Raw genomic sequence first — 17,208 nt, 5'->3', positions numbered from 1 at the left:
GTTTAGCTGCAATATAGGCTATGTAACATCTAACATTTACAAAGTCACCTGTAATAGTTACCTTATTTAGGACTAGATGCCGTTTGCATTGATTGATTGATTGATTGATTGAAAAGTTTATTAACAGCTTGTATATTGGGTACAGTACAGTACAGCTCAAAACATACAATTGTTAAGGGGATGCAGACCAGAGAAAGACTTTCGTCTTGTTTACATCGGGGTCCCCCATTTCCAATTCATCATATCATTTAAGACATACAAGACATATTTGACATACAAATGGCTTATTTACAAATTGTATTTTAGATTTCGTTCTAATACATCCTAACCGGACATTTAAGACATACCAAGTCTACAGATATGCAGTTAGTAACAGACTCTAAAATGCGAGTATATACATAGACGGGGGGTGGAAGCTGTCCATTGTACGACAGGTTGAGATTTGTACCATTACCGGAGCCAGTTTTGCAATGCTCTCCCCCGAAGGTGCATGGTGGAGAGCAGCAAGGTGATGAAGGGACCTTTGAAGACAGCGCCACTGCTTTGCATGCAGACTTCTTATCTCATAATTTCGACTTTCTTATCTCATAATAACTTTTCATGGGGATTTAAAAAAAATTAAGTGGCGGAAATGGGCTTCCATAATAATTAGATATGAAATGTGTTTTTTTTTGCTTTCAGTCAAATCTCTGCGGTATTAAGTTGTTACAGATGGAAAGACATTGTTGGACTTTTTGGAATTTCTGATAATAATTCTGACACCTCAATAATACTCTCCTGTATGATGGACGCTTCAGTCAAAACAGTCTTGAAGCCAGGCAGATTTCCAGGAACTGATGAGTATCAGTTTGTCTGAAGGCTTCACAGCTTTCTGTATCTCAGAGATGATATTGTATAACAAAGAGAAATGGAACAAGGGACGATTATAATTTCTGAAAGGGAAATCTGATTAAGACTCGTTTGTTTCACAGAGGAAGAGAACAGGTAATCTTATTAGAAACACTTCTTGGTCATTGGAGGTCGTTAAACTTCAGCAGCAGCAGTATGCAGGTGTTGATAGGGTCTCGAGGTTCAGGCTTGAAAGTCTTATTCAGGTGGATTAAAGTTGGAGTTTTAGACTCCAAAAAACTCTAATGAGTCTTCAGAATAAAAGATTAGCGACTATTTTAAAACTCCCACGGTGCAGGGGGGCAGAAAGACTGAAGGCAGGGGGAAGCCGTTAGCCTAGCTTAGCCAAAAGACTATAACCAGGGGCAAACGGCTAGCCTAGCAGAAAGACTGAAGGCAGGGGGAAGTTGTTAGCCTAGCTTAGCACAAAGACTAGAACAACGGGTAAACGACTAGCCTAGCAGAAAGACTGAAGGCAGGGGGAGGCCGTTAGCCTAGCTTAGCACAAAGACTATAACCAGGGGTAAACGACTAGCCTAGCAGAAAGACTGAAGGCAGGGGGAAGCTGTTAGCCTAGCTTAGCACAAAGACTATAACCAGGGGTAAACGACTAGCCTAGCAGAAAGACTGAAGGCAGGGGGAGGCCGTTAGCCTAGCTTAGCACAAACAGCTATCAAGACTTTCTTTCATAATGGCCAATGCAACCTCCTGAATGGGGCAAAAACAACTAAAATCCCAGAGATTTGCTCAGGACTTTATTATGACGTGTGTGTGTGTGTGTGTGTGTGTGTGTGTGTGTGTGTGTGTGTGTGTGTGTGTGTGTGTGTGTGTGTGTGTGTGTGTGTGTGTGTGTGTGTGTGTGTGTGTGTGTGTGTGTGTGTGTTTGTTTATGGCAAGATATGGCAGATTTGCACTGGATATTGGCTGATTGTCATGGGATTAAGATCAGACGAACTCCACAATTACGACCAAATATGAGAGGTCCCAAGTTTATATTAGTCCCATGCAGACAGAGATTTCATCTCATTTAATATCACAGCTGTATCATTTGATTTTCTCTTTTAATTCAATTTACTGAGTCTGACTTTGGATAAGAATACAAGGGCACTGCTTCAGTGTTTATCAAGTCAAGACTTCTTGATTTAACCTTCTTTCTACAGTTCATTAACTGCACCTGTGTTCAGTTGTATCTCCATAAAACAATGAAGCATCTTTGTCAACAGGAAAACAGACTTAATGTAAATCTCTGTGGAAAGTTTTAAGTATCTGCAGGAGGATTTTTTACCGCCTGAAGGGAAGGAAACCCATCTGAAGAATACCATTTTCAAAAAAGTCCCCTGTCTGAACACCTGTATTGTCTTCCCCTGGATTAGTGTAAATACTCCAAATAACTTTCCCCTGATATAAAAAGCTGCTCTCTGTGAGACTGAGGAGCTGCTTTCAGGTGCGGAAACCTGATCCATGTGTGTCAGAGAGTCCGAACAGAACAAACAGGTCTTTGTCTGAGCCACCATGTCATCTCCATCCTGCAGAAACCTCGTACCCACAGCCTGTGAAACATCGGGTCAGGACAACAGATTCAAGTGTTTACACGCATCGAGGGACAGCTGATAGTCACCTGAGGTCTCTAATGGAGCAGAACGGGAGCCAATTAGATATTTTATATAAAAGAAAGTGGTGCTCTGAGGCTGAACACCTACATAAGGTGTGCTTCTATTGTCCGGAGATGAAAAATGGGTCAAAACGAGATTTAAGCATCACAAAGGCCGAGCTGTGAAAGAAAACACCGAGCAGACTGTGTTTGATAGTTCTCACAAAGTGGGGGATCTGCTCAGTCCAACAATGTAACTCGTCTTGTACGGTTTCAATACATTTTCGGAGAATTTTAAATAAAGAGAATTTAGTTTTGTGTGGAGACAAAAGACGTCCTGCTGAAAAAACAGACCGGCTCAGGTTCTTCTTTCCAGGCAGATCTCACCTGGTGTTTTGTCTTTCTCTCCCTACTTGTTACCAAAACACCTGAGGGAAAACAAAAGGAGAGGAGAGGAAACGAGAAGGGAGGAGACAAGAAGGGAGAGAACAAGAACAGAAAACTAGAAGAAACAGAAGATGTTGTGGCGCCCTCCTGCAAATTCAACTGAGAAATAACTGTTTTTAATGAAACATCGTTTTCGTCATGTTGTGGGGGGGAATTGCCCGACCGGCCCACTTCGGTACCGGCCCACCGGGGAAAACTCCCGGTAATCCCGATGGCCAGTCCGCCCCTGGATATGTGCTATGACTTGTGAAAAAACATTGCCCAGTCTGTCGGAAAAATGGAGCCCAACGTTACAATTTCTAGATTTTCCACGTGGCCATTGATTGGTTGAAACCACGCCCTGAACATTTCTGCATCTGGAGTAAAACATTTTACATTTATGGTAGGAAATGTGGGTTGCTAGGCGATTCTCCACCAGAATTGAGAGGCTTTAGGGTGGATTATATTGTAACAAATGGACTTGGGTGGGATGAACATTTTGGCCTTAGTGCAAACCTTTATGACGTTTTTAAGAGAGAGGAAAGGAAACAAGAGGACTAGTGGCACCCCTACTACAGTTTCAATTGGAAATAAAATAATTGGTCGGCATTCTCACAGATTTTGTTGGCTTGGTGGGCTGACAACATTTTAGCTTTGTTTGTCAAACTGCAAGTGTTTTTCTCCTTTTGATCGAATTCATTTTCTCTTATGGCTAATGAAGGACACCAGTTTCCGGTCACACAAGTAATTAAATATCCTATATCTGATTTAGGGTCAACTTTAGGAACATAATATTAGCTTTGGAGCTTCAGTAAGCAGGGAGGAGGCTAAATGTTAGGTAAGCACGATCGCCAACATATCAGCGACAGTATAAGAACAGCTTAAACGCACAATTCACTTTCAGTTGTTGAGGAGTCCTTTTAAAATAAATATTTAAAAAAACAGAGACAACCAGCCTATAGGCCCTTTAGCCCAACCTAGTGGAAGAGGAGAGGAAACAAGAGCAGAGGAAAGGGAGGTGAAGCCCAGCAATAATAGCCCAGCAGAGTCACACTCATGTTTCAAAACCTAATGACGCTGTTATTCTTTTAGTGACAGGAAATATGATCTTTGCTTCTGGGTGGCACGTTAAGACTCCGATAATTAAAGACATGAGGGAGATATATTAGTGAACATCTGACCCTACTTTTCTTAAGCTCATGCAGTCTGTTGTATTTGTAAACTTTAGACAAAATAAAAGTGTGTTGTGACAACCAGCTATAAAACTAGAAAATACACTTTCAACATTTGCCCTTTTTCTCCCCAGATATCCGACTCAGTAAACACTTTAATATTATTAGCGATGTTGTCAACGTGATGACGATGTTTCCCCTCAAACTGAACAATGAGTGCCAGGGTCACATTTTTGCGATTTAAGGGATCTAGTTGTGTTTTTCTGCGGTGTGGAGGATGTTTACAGCTTGACTGCTGGACCCTTTTTATTGCCCTCACTCTCACACACAGATTAAAATACCACATGAGATATGAGCCTCACACTGATCCCTCTGTTGTTAGGGTGGTGGTGTGGAGGAACAAGGCAACCGCAGCAGAACCACAGAGAGTGTGTGTGTGTGTGTGTGTGTGTGTGTGTGTGTGTGTGTGTGTGTGTGTTCCTGTAAATGTGTGTGTGTGTGTTGTCCTGTGTGTGTGTGTGTGTGTGTGTGTGTGAGTGTGAGTGTGAGTGTGTGTGTGTGTGGTCCTGCATATGTGTATATATACGTATATACGTGTGTGTGTGTGTATGTGTGTGTGTGTGTGTTGTCCTGTATATGTGTATATATGTATGTGTGTGTGTGTGTGTGTGTGTGTGTGTTCCTGTATATGTGTGTGTGTTTGTTGTCCTGCATATGTGTGTATGTTGTCGTGTGTGTGTGTGTGTTGTCCTGTATATGTGTATATATGTATGTATGTGTGTGTGTGTGTGTGTTCCTGCATATGTGTATATATACGTATATACGTGTGTATGTTGTCCTGCATGTGTGTGTGTGTGTATGAGAGAAAGTGTGTGTGCGTGTGTGTGTGTGTGTGTGTGGTCCTGCTCCTCCTCTGATGATTGTTGACAGTTGAAGGAGCTGCAGAGGAAATCTTCTGGAGACATATTTTAGTGTTGAGTGCAAATGATATATGTTTTCACACTTTCCTCGTTTATTATTGTGATGACAATCTTTTATTTTGACTGTTGGACTTACGTCAAATAAATCTCCTCTAAATCATTCTGATCAGCCGGAATGAGAGGAGAGGGGAGGCGTGAGTCTCGTGAACTAGTCCTTGAAGTGTTGGCTTGGACTGAAAGTGTTTTTGAATGAGAAAATAAGCTCTTCTGCAGCAGCAGGTGTTCCTGGTGAAGTTAGCTAGCCTTTAGCTTCTCTACCGAAGGCTGGATAAACACAAACCGAAGATGGCGAATAACATTTAAAGATGACGGATCACAGAGGAAGAAAATGGACTTCATATTAATAAAAACATCTGCGTTTCATTCAATGTAGGAATCCTATAAAATAAGAAGAATAAAGAGTGAGGCCGACGTGAGATTAGACTTTTTTTTTTATTAGACTTTTTTTTATTAGCTTTATTAGCGCTGAGCGAAAGAGACAGAAATGAGAATTAAGACAGGAAATGTTAAGTCCATTTACAGAAGAATTTAATATAAAACAAGTGGAATAAAGAGATCACATGACCTCCAGAAAGAGCAAGAGAGAGAGAGAGGTATCACATATTGTTAGAGTCATTGTTACTTTTGGCCGAGTTGAGAGAGCTGTGGAAAGACAGAAAAAAAGTAAAAAATGGTGTACTGTCTCTTTAAGGTGTGTGTGTGTGTGTGTGTTGTGCTTCACAGGTGTGTGTTCTCACCTGTTTGATGAACTGACCAGCGTTGGAGAGTTCGCTGCAGCCGTAAACTACCTTCTTCCCCTGCTTGAACTGCAATAAAAACACACAAATGTAAAAGTACAGCCGCAGAACATGCAAAATATTATCGTTAAATACTTGTTGAGTTTGACGTCGTAACAGAAACAGTTTTTGTTTCCATGTCATCACAAACATGGATTTAACGGCTATATATCAAACATCAAATAACAGTATCGACATTATATCTCCTCCTATTTACTTTAACATAATACATCTGACACATTTCTAAGACAGTGAGTTATTTAAGTAGCTTCCAGTAGTACTAGCAGTAGAGATGTCCCGATCCGATCACGTGATCGGGGATCGGAGCCGATCACGTGATTTTCAAAAGATCGGAATTGCGAGAAAAAAATCGGGGATCGGGATTTTTTCTTTTTTTTTTTTTTATTTTGTAATGTTTTCAATGTTACAAAACAAAAATGACCATGTTCAAGTCTTAAAGTCATCCTGAGGTCTTAGTTTTGGTATCAAATTACACAACATCATGTATGTGTTGCTTCTTTGGGGCTTGTCTTCATAGACCTGCTTATTTCTCTCAAATCTGGCAACAGAGTGGGCGCAGTGTCTAATTGTAGCAGTAAGCTAACGAGTACTGAAAAGCTTTATTTTGTTTTGATCCAATGCTGCACAACTGAACTGATCCAATGCTGCTGTGAAAGAAAGAAGCTATATCCATGTTGGATAGAATATCCAATTTAAATAAAAAAATAAACTTAAGGGACAACTTGAATGCTTTTTTTCTCTTAATGCATTGCATAAAGATCGGATCGGGAAAAATCGGTATCGGCAAATTGTCAAAATCAAATGATCGGAATCGGATCGGGAGCAAAAAAAGGTGATCGGGACATCCCTAACTAGCAGTATTACAGTACCTTAGCGTAGTCCACCAGATTCTGGTACTCGATGTAGTTTCCCCCTCCGACCACAAACACGATGGCCTGAAGGAAATGAAAAGCATCAGGGTTATTCTGCTTCTGTCTGCAGGAAGATGTATACAATGTTTCTCATGGCTGAATAAACACAGAAACATTTTATAGCGGCGAAAATCATATAGAAATAAAACAGATAATTAACTTAAAAAAATACAGCCGCTGAGGCACTAGTTAGCGGATCTTACGCAGGGCAATGATCCAGGTCCAGACAAGATTCTCCATTTGTGCAGTTTATTCCCATAACAAAGTCGAACAGGTTTCCTTGATCCCTTTTCCTTAAGCCTTTCCTATGGCTTTCCTTTTGCTGGCTTGAAACACCCTGGTAAAAAACCGTTTGCCTACGTTTGCGTTCTCTGGCTCCCACCTCCACGTGTCTCCAATATATACAATTACACCAGGTGCTCTAATCACCCGGTGCCCAAAACATGCCTTCAAAATAAAAGCATAGAAACTACTTTAACTTATGACGCTAACTAAGAATACATATAAATAAATGATAATAATAATAAACAGCATGAAAATAAATGTTAAACTGTTAAATAATACAAAGAGATATATATAGCTCCAACACATATCATGAAAATGGTCACTGCTGCTAAAGAGGGAAATGTTTTCTAATGTTAAAAGTTTTTGGCTGTCTTCATGCCTTAAAGAGTCCCTCTAATCCAGGGGTTCCCAAACTGGGGGTCGCAAGATGATTACAAAATTTTAAAAAAAAAAAAAAAAAAAAAAAATAATAATAATAATTTTTTTTCTTTTTTATTATTATTATTAATAATAACGTTTGCATATAATTTTTTTTCTTTGACAATCAATTTTGCGCAGTGTTTCTCAAACTTTTTCTGAAATTATTTCACTAGCCCCCCCCCCCCCCCCCCCCCCCCCCCGTCGACAGGGGGTCGCCAGTCTCTGGCACTGTTATTTTGGGGGTCGCGGGCTGAAAAGTTTGGGAACCCCTGCTCTAAACAACCATTGTGTTATGGAGTTTTTTTTTGATAAGCTACATGTTCGCCTAGGAACGGCAAGGTTCACCAGAGTTTGCCACGTAGTCTGGGACTTGGGAAGGGAGCATTGGAGGAAAAGAGAAATTGTAAGATCGCCACCAAACTTCAAGAGACAATTGGGGTTTGCAGGAGACATTTTCCAGACCACTGTTTGGAAATCGTTACCAAAAAAACAGAAAGCTTTCGCCACTAATGACCAAAACAAACAGCGCTGTGAAAGTTATCCCGGGACACTGCGGGTACGTGCCAACATGTTGGTCACCTGGTGAGCTTCTGTCAGTTATTTGGTTATTTCTTTGAGCTTACGCAATAGGGTGAAGGTGGAGAGTTACATCAAAGGCTTAACAGGATGTGGTAATGGTAAATAAATCTAAATATATCCATGTGATGAACAAAGATGAGTTTTTAGTGGTTTGAAGCCAGGAGAGGAATAGATTCTTTGTGAGTCTGATTTCATGAGTTAGAGGGGGATTAAAGAGACAGATTTCTGAGGTTCTGCATCATTTCCAGTCCGTCTTCTATTTCCTTTTCAACTCTCGTTTGTCCTGGCACTAACTCGGACTCATGAATCAAACTGTAGTCCAGAAACAGAAACTGTGCTTACCTCCTGAAACGGGTTCTTGTTCCTGGGAATAGAGCTGAAAGAGAAGAGGGGAGGGGAGAAGATGATGGAGAGATATTTCTGAGCACTTTAAGTGAAAGAACTGATCCGCAGTGATTGGAGATATATGTCAGAGTGGTACCTCTCGCTGCCTCGTAGCATCTTTGGGTCGAAGTATCGATAGTCGTCTGTTTCCTGCAGGAGACAAACGTCAGTCAGTTTCTTGTGAATCTAAAGGCCGTGTTTCTACGTAGTGTATCTTCTGGCTGAAAGGCGCCGGGGCGACCCCCCTCTGAGCATTTCATCAACAAAAAAATAACACTTTTCTTATTGTTTCTATAACAATGATATCTCAACAACGACTAGCTTTGCACACTTGCATTTTATTTTCTGTTTGTGCTGCTAAATATTTGTTTGACATTGTGAACACCCACCAGAGGACTCAAGCTCTCTCACTTTGTATGAGTGAACTTCACCGCTCAGTCTGACAGCCGTTTAGCCAGGGAGGCGGACCACCCGCTAACAGGGATATCATTACAACGCTAAGGGGCTGCTCAAAGAAATGAGCTTTTCTGTCTTTGTTATGAAACACAAAAATACAGATTCTCCTCCAATTTCTACACTGTGGTCACCGTCCCTGATCAGAAAAGTGGAAAAATGTTTAACTTGAAGCGTCATGATCCGTTCTGTGTGAATTTGGAGCCCTTTAAGTTTTAAGTATTTTAACTTTTCTAAAGTGCGAGATGCAGCGCTTTTTCAGTCCTCATTTGAATTTGAGATTAAGACGCTGGTGCTCAGAAAAAGGATTTATGAGTGCAGAGGCTCTTATAATCAGGGGCGCACATAACTGGTACGCAGGTATGCATGTGCGACAACAATCTTAAATGCGTACCGTCACTTGTGTCACAAAACGCATTTGCGTACCGACGTACTTGCGAAGATTTTCCAGAAGGCGGTTAGATCACCGGACGATCATTGATCTCCGTGTGCACAGACAGGGCGGCTGTTGTCGGTCTAGCCAACCTGCTGCGGAGGGAGACTCCCCCCCCCCCTCACTGGAGAACTGCGCTAAAACAGCTGATCACAGCGTTCAGCGTTCACGAAGTACTACTAGCCCCCCCCCCCCCGTTGACGTTCGCGATACAGAGGGCTTCATCAAATAACTTGTGAATAGGTCCAAAGCCAGTTGCTGCAAGAGTCATGTTTTAACGTAAATTAGATTAGAAGCATTTATTGTCATTATACAAGAACAACGAGAAGAGCAAAGCTACTCCTTCGAAGGTGCCATCAAAACATTCAGAATAGACCACATGCAACGAAGACACGCAGCATTCATACACACGTCAAATAAACACTAACTTCTGTATTTTTTTATCAAACAACTGAATTTCCGATGCGTCTAATTTGCAAAATGTTCCATCTCAGGCTAATATTGTTTTAAAAAGAGTGTGGCAGCAGTGTAAGCAGGATCACACAGAGAAAGAAAAACAATTGTTGATTACATTTCCCCTCTGATCCGGTCTGTCTGTTTTATGGTTCCTCTCACTCAGAAGCGTATTACTTCCATCTCAACCGGTCAGAAGCCAAAATAAACCCTTGTGAATAATGACGGTGCAGAATGGAGCCCCGAGCGATTACACTGCAGCCCTCAGAGCTGGACCGATTTCAACTATGTTGGTCCTAAGCTGGAGAAATGTACCCTTTGACCTTTTTACAGTTACACTGGGTCAGAGTTATGGGCAGCAGCTCCTGCTGAGAGATTAACCTCCGACCTGCAGCTTCACCTAACTGAGGTTGATTTGACATGAGAAGACGTCTGGAGACACACAGGGCTTATATGTGAATAAATAATTATAAAAAGGTAGAAAATAAATAATCAAATTCAAGATATGTAATATATAGCTGTGAGATGTTTGGGGACGAGCCAGGCTAGCTTTGCACTCTTTATGCTAAGCTAACGACGCTAAATGTTTCTCTCTTTTTTGACTTAAACATTGACTCCACACACACACACACACACACACACACACACACACACACACACACACACACACACACACACACACACACACACACACACACACACACACACACACACACACACACACACACACACACACACACACACACACACACACACACACACACACACACACACACACACACACACACACACACACACACACACACACACACACACACACACACACACACACACACACACACACACACACACAAATCTGATAGAGGGAGAATGTGGTCTTCTATTTCTTTCATCTTCATCCCATTCCTGTCTCATCCTCCTCCTCCTCCTCTTCCTCCCGACAGATTCACAACAACGGGATCTTTGTTAGTCGTCTGAAACTGCAGATGCTGAGAAACCTGCAGTGTGTGTGTGTGTGTGTGTGTGTGTGTGTGTGTGTGTGTGTGTGTGCGTGTGTGGTCAGATGACTACATGAGCTTGAATAAAAAGAATTCCCTCATTCATCATCATCGATCTGTGTGTCTTACAGTAAACTCAGAAGGGTTCACATGTAATTTTTTAACTGTGTGTGTGTGCGCGCGCGCGCGTGCGTGCGTGCGTGTGTGTGTGTGTGTGTGTGTGTGTGTGTAATATATTAATCTCCTTGCCACACACACGAAAATAGTCTCTTACAAATGCGATATTTCCTCCTGCTTGTTTATGAAACTCAGTGAACAGCTGTTTTGATGATACTAATGAGACTTTTTAAACAATTATTTGTTTTGTTGAGGATTTACATCTTGAGAGGGAAGAACCAATAGGAAGACAGTATTTAGAGAAGGACTAACACCTGGTTGGTTGGGAAAATAACACCTTGTGCTTTAGCTGTGTTGCTACTTCAGTGTGAAATTCTTGAAACAATGTTTTAGTAAACAATAAAATAACAATCTAACTTTCACTAGATCGGCCCTCGTGTTTATGGGATGTTAAATAAAACATGAACGAATACTCAGGAACTCACAGGGTTTGACTTCATCTCCATCAGGTTGTCCAGGATCCGAGTGACAGGAAGGTTCTGGAAGAAAAATCATCAATTTACTGTAAAACACTCCTGAAACAAGAAGAAACCAACGTCTGGGTCATGTGTGATTACAAAAACAACACTTTTGGACAGAAATCAGCCATAAATTGAAGGTCAGTCCAAAGTGTTTTGTTTATATTAATGTTGATACAGTTTGGAGCACTTATGGCTTTCTATGTCCCCACGCACCTTGGTAGAGAATCAGTTATTTCGGGACATGTGGAAAAGAAGCATTTTTCAGAGGGGGGACATGTAACTGAATTTAATTAATAGTTTAGATTATTTATTTATAGTGTCGTGGACAGTCCCCATCGATGAACGGTCACAAAAACAGTAAATGGAGCAGCTTTAGCCGACATGGCTAATTTTCAGCTGATGGTAATAGACACCCTTAAAATCACAATATATCAACAGCATTAGTTATAAAAAATATCAAATAAAATAAAAAGTAGATACAGGCGAAAGGATAAGAGAGGATAAAAGAGAAGAATAAACAACACACAGTACATGTCACATATAGCACATCACAATCACATAACAGTAACACAACATGTAGCACTCACGCCATACTCAACACAGACTAGTGTGTGCAGGGGGGTATACTAAGAAGCAGGATTTTCGCTTAGCGGCTAACTTCAGGGAAAGCTTTCCGGTCCTACGACGCTGGTTCTCTTTTTCTCACTTGATAACCCGCGTCGTAGGACTGTTTAGCGAGAGCGCGTATGTTTTGGATTAGGCCAACCGGCTAACTCAAACATATCCAGGTTAGGTTGAACCAGCTTCGTAGTACAGGCCTCTGGAGTAGTTCTCAATGAACCATGTTTTGAAGTGAGCTGTGAAGGTGCTATGTGTATGTATGTCTGTGATTTGAGTGGGCAGAGAGTTCCAGTTTTGTATTGGGAGGCTGTGGCTCAGTGGTTAGTGTGCTGGACTTCGAATCAGGGGATAGAAGGTTCGAGTCCCACTGCAGTCAGCATGTCGTTGTGTCCCTGAGACACTTCACCCCAAATTGCTCCTGTGGGGATTGTCTAAAGTACTGAATGTCTGTAAGTTGCTTTGGATAAAAGCGCCTAACATGTGACATGTAATGTATTGCTGTGACCGAGAATGATGACTGACCAAAAGTACTCTTCCTGAAGGGGACTGATAGGTGGTCTAGTGGTCAGTCTGGTGTCGTTACGTTGAGTAACCAATGAGGAGGAGGGGCGGTATTGAGTTTGTACCAGAACGATGTTCCTATACTTCATTCAATCTCCCCAACTCCCAATAGACTCTGAGTATTGTTAAATTACGAAAGAAATATAAAGTTGAAAAACTAGATTTTGGTGAAGTGGCCAATAGAATTAACTTGCGCCCATATGATGATTGACAAACAATAATATATCAATTAAGGAAAAACTACATCCTTATATTTGCATTTCTGTCAGGATGTTGTTCACAGTTATTATAATTGTTTGTGTTTATATTTAAAGTTTTATCATTTCCACCAGTTACTGACATGCAGAGAAAACATAATCATCTTAGTGTTTAATTTGTTTTTAGGGTAGTTTGAAATGTTGTCACCGAGCAGAATCACATAGCTTTCATCCTTAAGTCTTAAAATATCTTTCATCCAGACTGAGTTTGTAACGCTCTGGTGTCAGTTCAGCTTCTATATGTAGAAAATAGACTGTGTGTGTGTGTGTGTGTGTGTGTGTGTGTGTGTGTGTGTGTGTGTGTGTGTGTGTGTGTGTGTGTGTGTGTGTGTGTGTGTGTGTGTGTGTGTGTGTGTGTGTGTGTGTGTGTGTGTGTCTCAGTCTCAGTCTGTCTGTCTGTCTGTAATGATTATAAATGACTTCCCGCTGGAGCCAGCTTCTCCTCCTGTTGTCATCGTCTCCGCTGGTGTGCAGGAACGTATAGTCTGTCACATTACTGTAGGTACGCTTGATTTAACCTCCAGCCCCACACAGGCGGGTGGGAACAGTGGTGTTTTTGTGGTAAAGCGGTGTGAATGAAAGCGTGCCTGAATAAATGTGCTGTCCTCAGGTGGAGACGCACAGCTGAGGACGGAGGAATGTTTGAGGCTGGCTGCCAGCTGTTAGAAGGAGACGCAGCGCTGTGTCGGTGGAGAATATCTCATTAATCATGAGGACAGGGAAGAGATGAGGATCGCAGCCTTTCTCGACTAAAAGCTTTCATTCCAACTATTGATCGACATCTTGGGGTGCGTGTCTAAATGTATTGGTTTCTTAGTTTAAGAGAATGTATTATTACTCTAACATGTAGGAAATGTTTTTTTGCTGGAGCATTAGTCCACCTTAGGGCCACACAATACGAGGGGAAACCCTAGAGCAGGGCTTCTCAAAGTGTGGTCCGTGAGCACCCCCTAGTGGTCCGTGAGTATATTGGTACAATTTCACATTTGAAATAAATAAATACATTTCGGTTTTCGGCACTCTCGCGGGAATATCTCCGCAATGGAGCGAGGTTAAGTTTCACTTTCGATTGCATGATATAGCCCAGCGCAACACCTTCATCACACATGTTGCCACTTGGTTGTAACATTTTCAGACGAATTGTAATCTGTTCTAGAAAAACAATGTGTTTTTTGATATTTGTGGAGTTAGGTGGTCCGCGAGTCCTTGGTATGAAAAAGTTTGAGAAACACTGCCCTAGAGAGCCCGTCTGTGGCATGTTTCTTTAAGCTTCAGGTGAGAGATTTCGGAAAAGCATTTATTTAAATTTCGGTGTGGATCTGTGAGTTATCACGTAATTGTGATTAGGATTTTTTGCAGAGCAGTCCTAATCCTAGAGCTACTTGTTAACATCCACATGCTAACAAATACACCGCTAACAGGGAGATTCAGCAGGGTTAGCGATTACCATTCTGAGCATGACGTGACCTACACACGGTTCCGTCGCGTTTACGCTTGCCGGTTGGGGTTAACGACCAACAACCAATCACATTAATCTCCCGCCCCGGACACACAAAGCACGCGGTTTGATTGGCTAGCGCTTGTGCTGGCATATGATTTGATTGGCTGGCGCTTCCGTCAACGCTTGAAAAATTGAACTTTTCTCAACTTTCACCGCGAGCAATTGAGGCAAATCGAAGCAACGTGACGGCACCCCGTTCAAAGTGAATGGGAAGCGTCTCCGTTGAAGCTCGCAACAGGAACCGTGTGTTGGATACGTGAGAGTTTAACGTGTTATGCTAACATTAGCTAATTAGCAAATAACACGTAATGCAGATAGGGCTGATGGGAAAGTAATTAGTTCTGCAGGTGTCTGGTGATGAATAAAGAGAGTGCAGCTGAACCACTTTTGATCTCGATTCATCCGTTAATTGTTGGAATGAAAGGTAACTGAAAGATAAAATAACTCATTCAGTAAAGCTTGGACTCGTACTTAAAGTCTGCAGCTGATTGATAGATATCCTAGCAGTAGAGTGTTAAACTCACATGTTGTTTTAATACCAGGTTCTTCACTCCCTCCATGACTAACTGGGATCCAGAATTCATCACTCTGGAGAACAGGCTGCAGAGAGGGGAGGAAACAAGGGGGGAGGAAACAAGGGGGGAGGAAACAAGGGGGGAAGAGGAGGAGGACAGGGTTAGGCTGGTATTCTGAATAAAACCCCCGTTTGAACTGAATTCATAAAAACACCAAAACAATGCTGCTGCTCAAACTGCTGACACCACTGAGCTTATAGCGGTGCTACTTCTTATATAATCCTGCAAACACTGCTTATAACAAGGTGATGATGTTTCTATTTTAACTATGTTAGAGAGGTGTTAATTAGAGTCACACTTTTTATATATAAATACCTTAAAACATATCTTGTGTTACAAACTTACCCCATGGGTTTGACTCCACTGTTGCCGTAGTTGGCCGGGGTCGCAGCCATCTTGGTAAACGCTCTGAGAAAGACGAGAGGAAACCAGACTGAATTACACTCCGCTCTGACAGACAACAAATCCAAAATATTTAACTCAAGACACAGACGTTAGTTACTGAAACCGTAAAGGGTTCGTAACTACATAAATTATAGTGTGTTTTTCCAACATCACATTTTAGTTCCACTTAATTCTGGATTAAAAATATACAAAGGATCAACATTGTATTTTATTTGTATTTATTTATTTATTGAAGGATAGCGAGATATAGCATCTAATTTTCGAGGGGGTCCTAAAACATAAATACACAAATTATAAACACATACAGACAGTTGCATTACATTACATATACGAATGCTGTTAACCACTAGATATGTGGCTTCATGATGCTTTTAAAAGACCCTTACTCATTGGTCGGACTTACTTCCACTGTTTGATGTAGTTGAGAGGTGAGAGGTCACAGCCTGCGTCCAACAGAGCCGTCTTATACTGCTCCAAGTCCGACTGAAACACACAACAATCACACAAACATTAGACAACATACCTCATCATGACTTGTGTGTTGATGTCCACGTTGATGTTACACATGGAGCTGCTGTGATGCAAGGAGCATTTCAGACCTGACCTTTAAAGTATTGTCGTGTCGTATCGTTAACAAGCAGGGAGAACAGAGCTAACATGAAAGTTAACGAGATGACCTTTGGTATGATTGGGTAATATGAATAGTGAAACACAGACAACAAATGAAGCCCCCTGCGACTTTGGTTTATCCACTCCAAGTTCGCACATAATGTGAGAGGCAACTGTCATGTTATTGTCTAACTGTTATCGTGACGGCATCATCTAGAGTTCATCAAAACAGCAGAAGATATTCACTTCTATACTCAAACAGGACATTTCAGGAAGCCTGGGGACCACTGGGTAAAATGATCTATAGCTTATCTGCAGCATATGTGTGTGTGTGTGTATACAGTAGATGTGTATGTTGCATGTATGATTATGCATAATCATTACATATTACATATATTAACAATATTTCTGGTGAATATTCGTGTGTACGAATGAATGTCCACAGTAATGGCTCTCACATGTCTAATATGTGTAATGTGTATTTATAAGAGTGCTTTGAGTACCTGTAAAAGCGCTCTTATAAAAAATGTAATGCATGATTATTATTATTATTATGTAGGGTATTACTTTAGTCGTTGTTATTGTTTGTGTTTTCCGTTGTTCTTTTTTTTACCCTTTTGTAGGGCTGCTCAATTAATCGTATTTTAATCGCGATTACGATTATGGCTTGCAACGATTACGAAAACAACGTAATCGAAATAAAACGATGATTTTTTTATTATTACTTATTTTTATTTTTTTCAGTTGAATTATACTTAAAGTTCAGGGTAATCAACTGTTAAAAAAATATTGCACACATTTTTTGTGTCAATGACTAATCGCAATTACAATTTTTAACCCAAATAATCGAGATTATGATTTTTGCCATAATCGATCAGCCCTACTTTGTACATATAGCCAGAACAAACCATTGTTTCATTTGTATATGCATACGTTTTGTTTTCCATTTCTAAATGACAAACCCTGGTTATGCATTGTAGAAACGTAATAAAACGATTTTTGATCTGAAAACAGCAGAATTAATCCTATTTTTCAGAATCCGTCGGGCAAGGTTTCTCACAGTATTTGCACAGTACTACGTCCAGGTAGTTAAAGAGACGTTTAGTGCACCGTATTATTTAATAATCCTCTGACTGGCAGCTCAGTGGCAGGGATTACACACCCACGTGAAAGTGTGTGTGTGAGTTTCTGTGAGACTGAAATCACACCACATCTTTCAGAAACTCGAGCAGCACTCCTGAGACTCTGCAGAGAGGAAGGAAGGAAGGGAG

General features: G+C 41.1%; 2 protein-coding genes across 2 annotated transcripts in view; one reads left to right on the top strand and one right to left on the bottom strand.

The window, feature by feature from the left end:
* Positions 1–5,470: 5,470 nt before the first annotated feature.
* scfd1 (sec1 family domain containing 1) lies at positions 5,471–15,859 on the bottom strand. The gene is made up of 9 exons (XM_079640694.1): positions 15,732–15,859; positions 15,269–15,331; positions 14,873–14,948; positions 11,373–11,426; positions 8,531–8,583; positions 8,392–8,425; positions 6,724–6,789; positions 5,795–5,863; positions 5,471–5,699 (listed from the first exon to the last, which is right to left on the bottom strand). The coding sequence occupies exons 2-9, from the start codon at positions 15,316–15,318 to the stop codon at positions 5,676–5,678; spliced, it is 426 nt and encodes a 141-aa protein (XP_079496820.1). The 5' UTR covers positions 15,319–15,331; positions 15,732–15,859; the 3' UTR covers positions 5,471–5,675.
* Positions 15,860–16,000: 141 nt separating this feature from the next.
* Positions 16,001–17,208, top strand: part of heatr5a (HEAT repeat containing 5a) — a gene marked incomplete at its 5' end in the record, with an annotated part of 23,048 nt that continues 21,840 nt past the window's right edge. The window contains one exon of the mRNA XM_079692875.1: positions 16,001–16,010. Within this exon, the coding sequence (XP_079549001.1) occupies positions 16,001–16,010 (10 nt within the window). The remainder of the gene's footprint in view (positions 16,011–17,208) is intronic.

This window comes from Notothenia rossii (genome assembly GCF_949606895.1).
Source record: "Notothenia rossii genome assembly, chromosome: 7".
NCBI classification, from domain to species: Eukaryota; Metazoa; Chordata; class Actinopteri; order Perciformes; family Nototheniidae; genus Notothenia; species Notothenia rossii.
Note: the sequence above shows the minus strand (reverse complement) of the source record. Positions and strands in the feature narration are given on the sequence as shown.

Coding starts and splice junctions, on each gene's coding strand:
- scfd1 (XM_079640694.1), bottom strand. CDS start 15,318: ATGGCTGCGACCCCGGCCAACTACGGCAACAGTGGAGTCAAACCCATG. Junction 6,790..8,391: donor ACAAGAACCCGTTTCAGGAG/GTAAGCACAGTT, acceptor CATTTCCTTCAG/GCCATCGTGTTTGTGGTCGG. Junction 5,864..6,723: donor ATCTGGTGGACTACGCTAAG/GTACTGTAATAC, acceptor TTTTTATTGCAG/TTCAAGCAGGGGAAGAAGGT.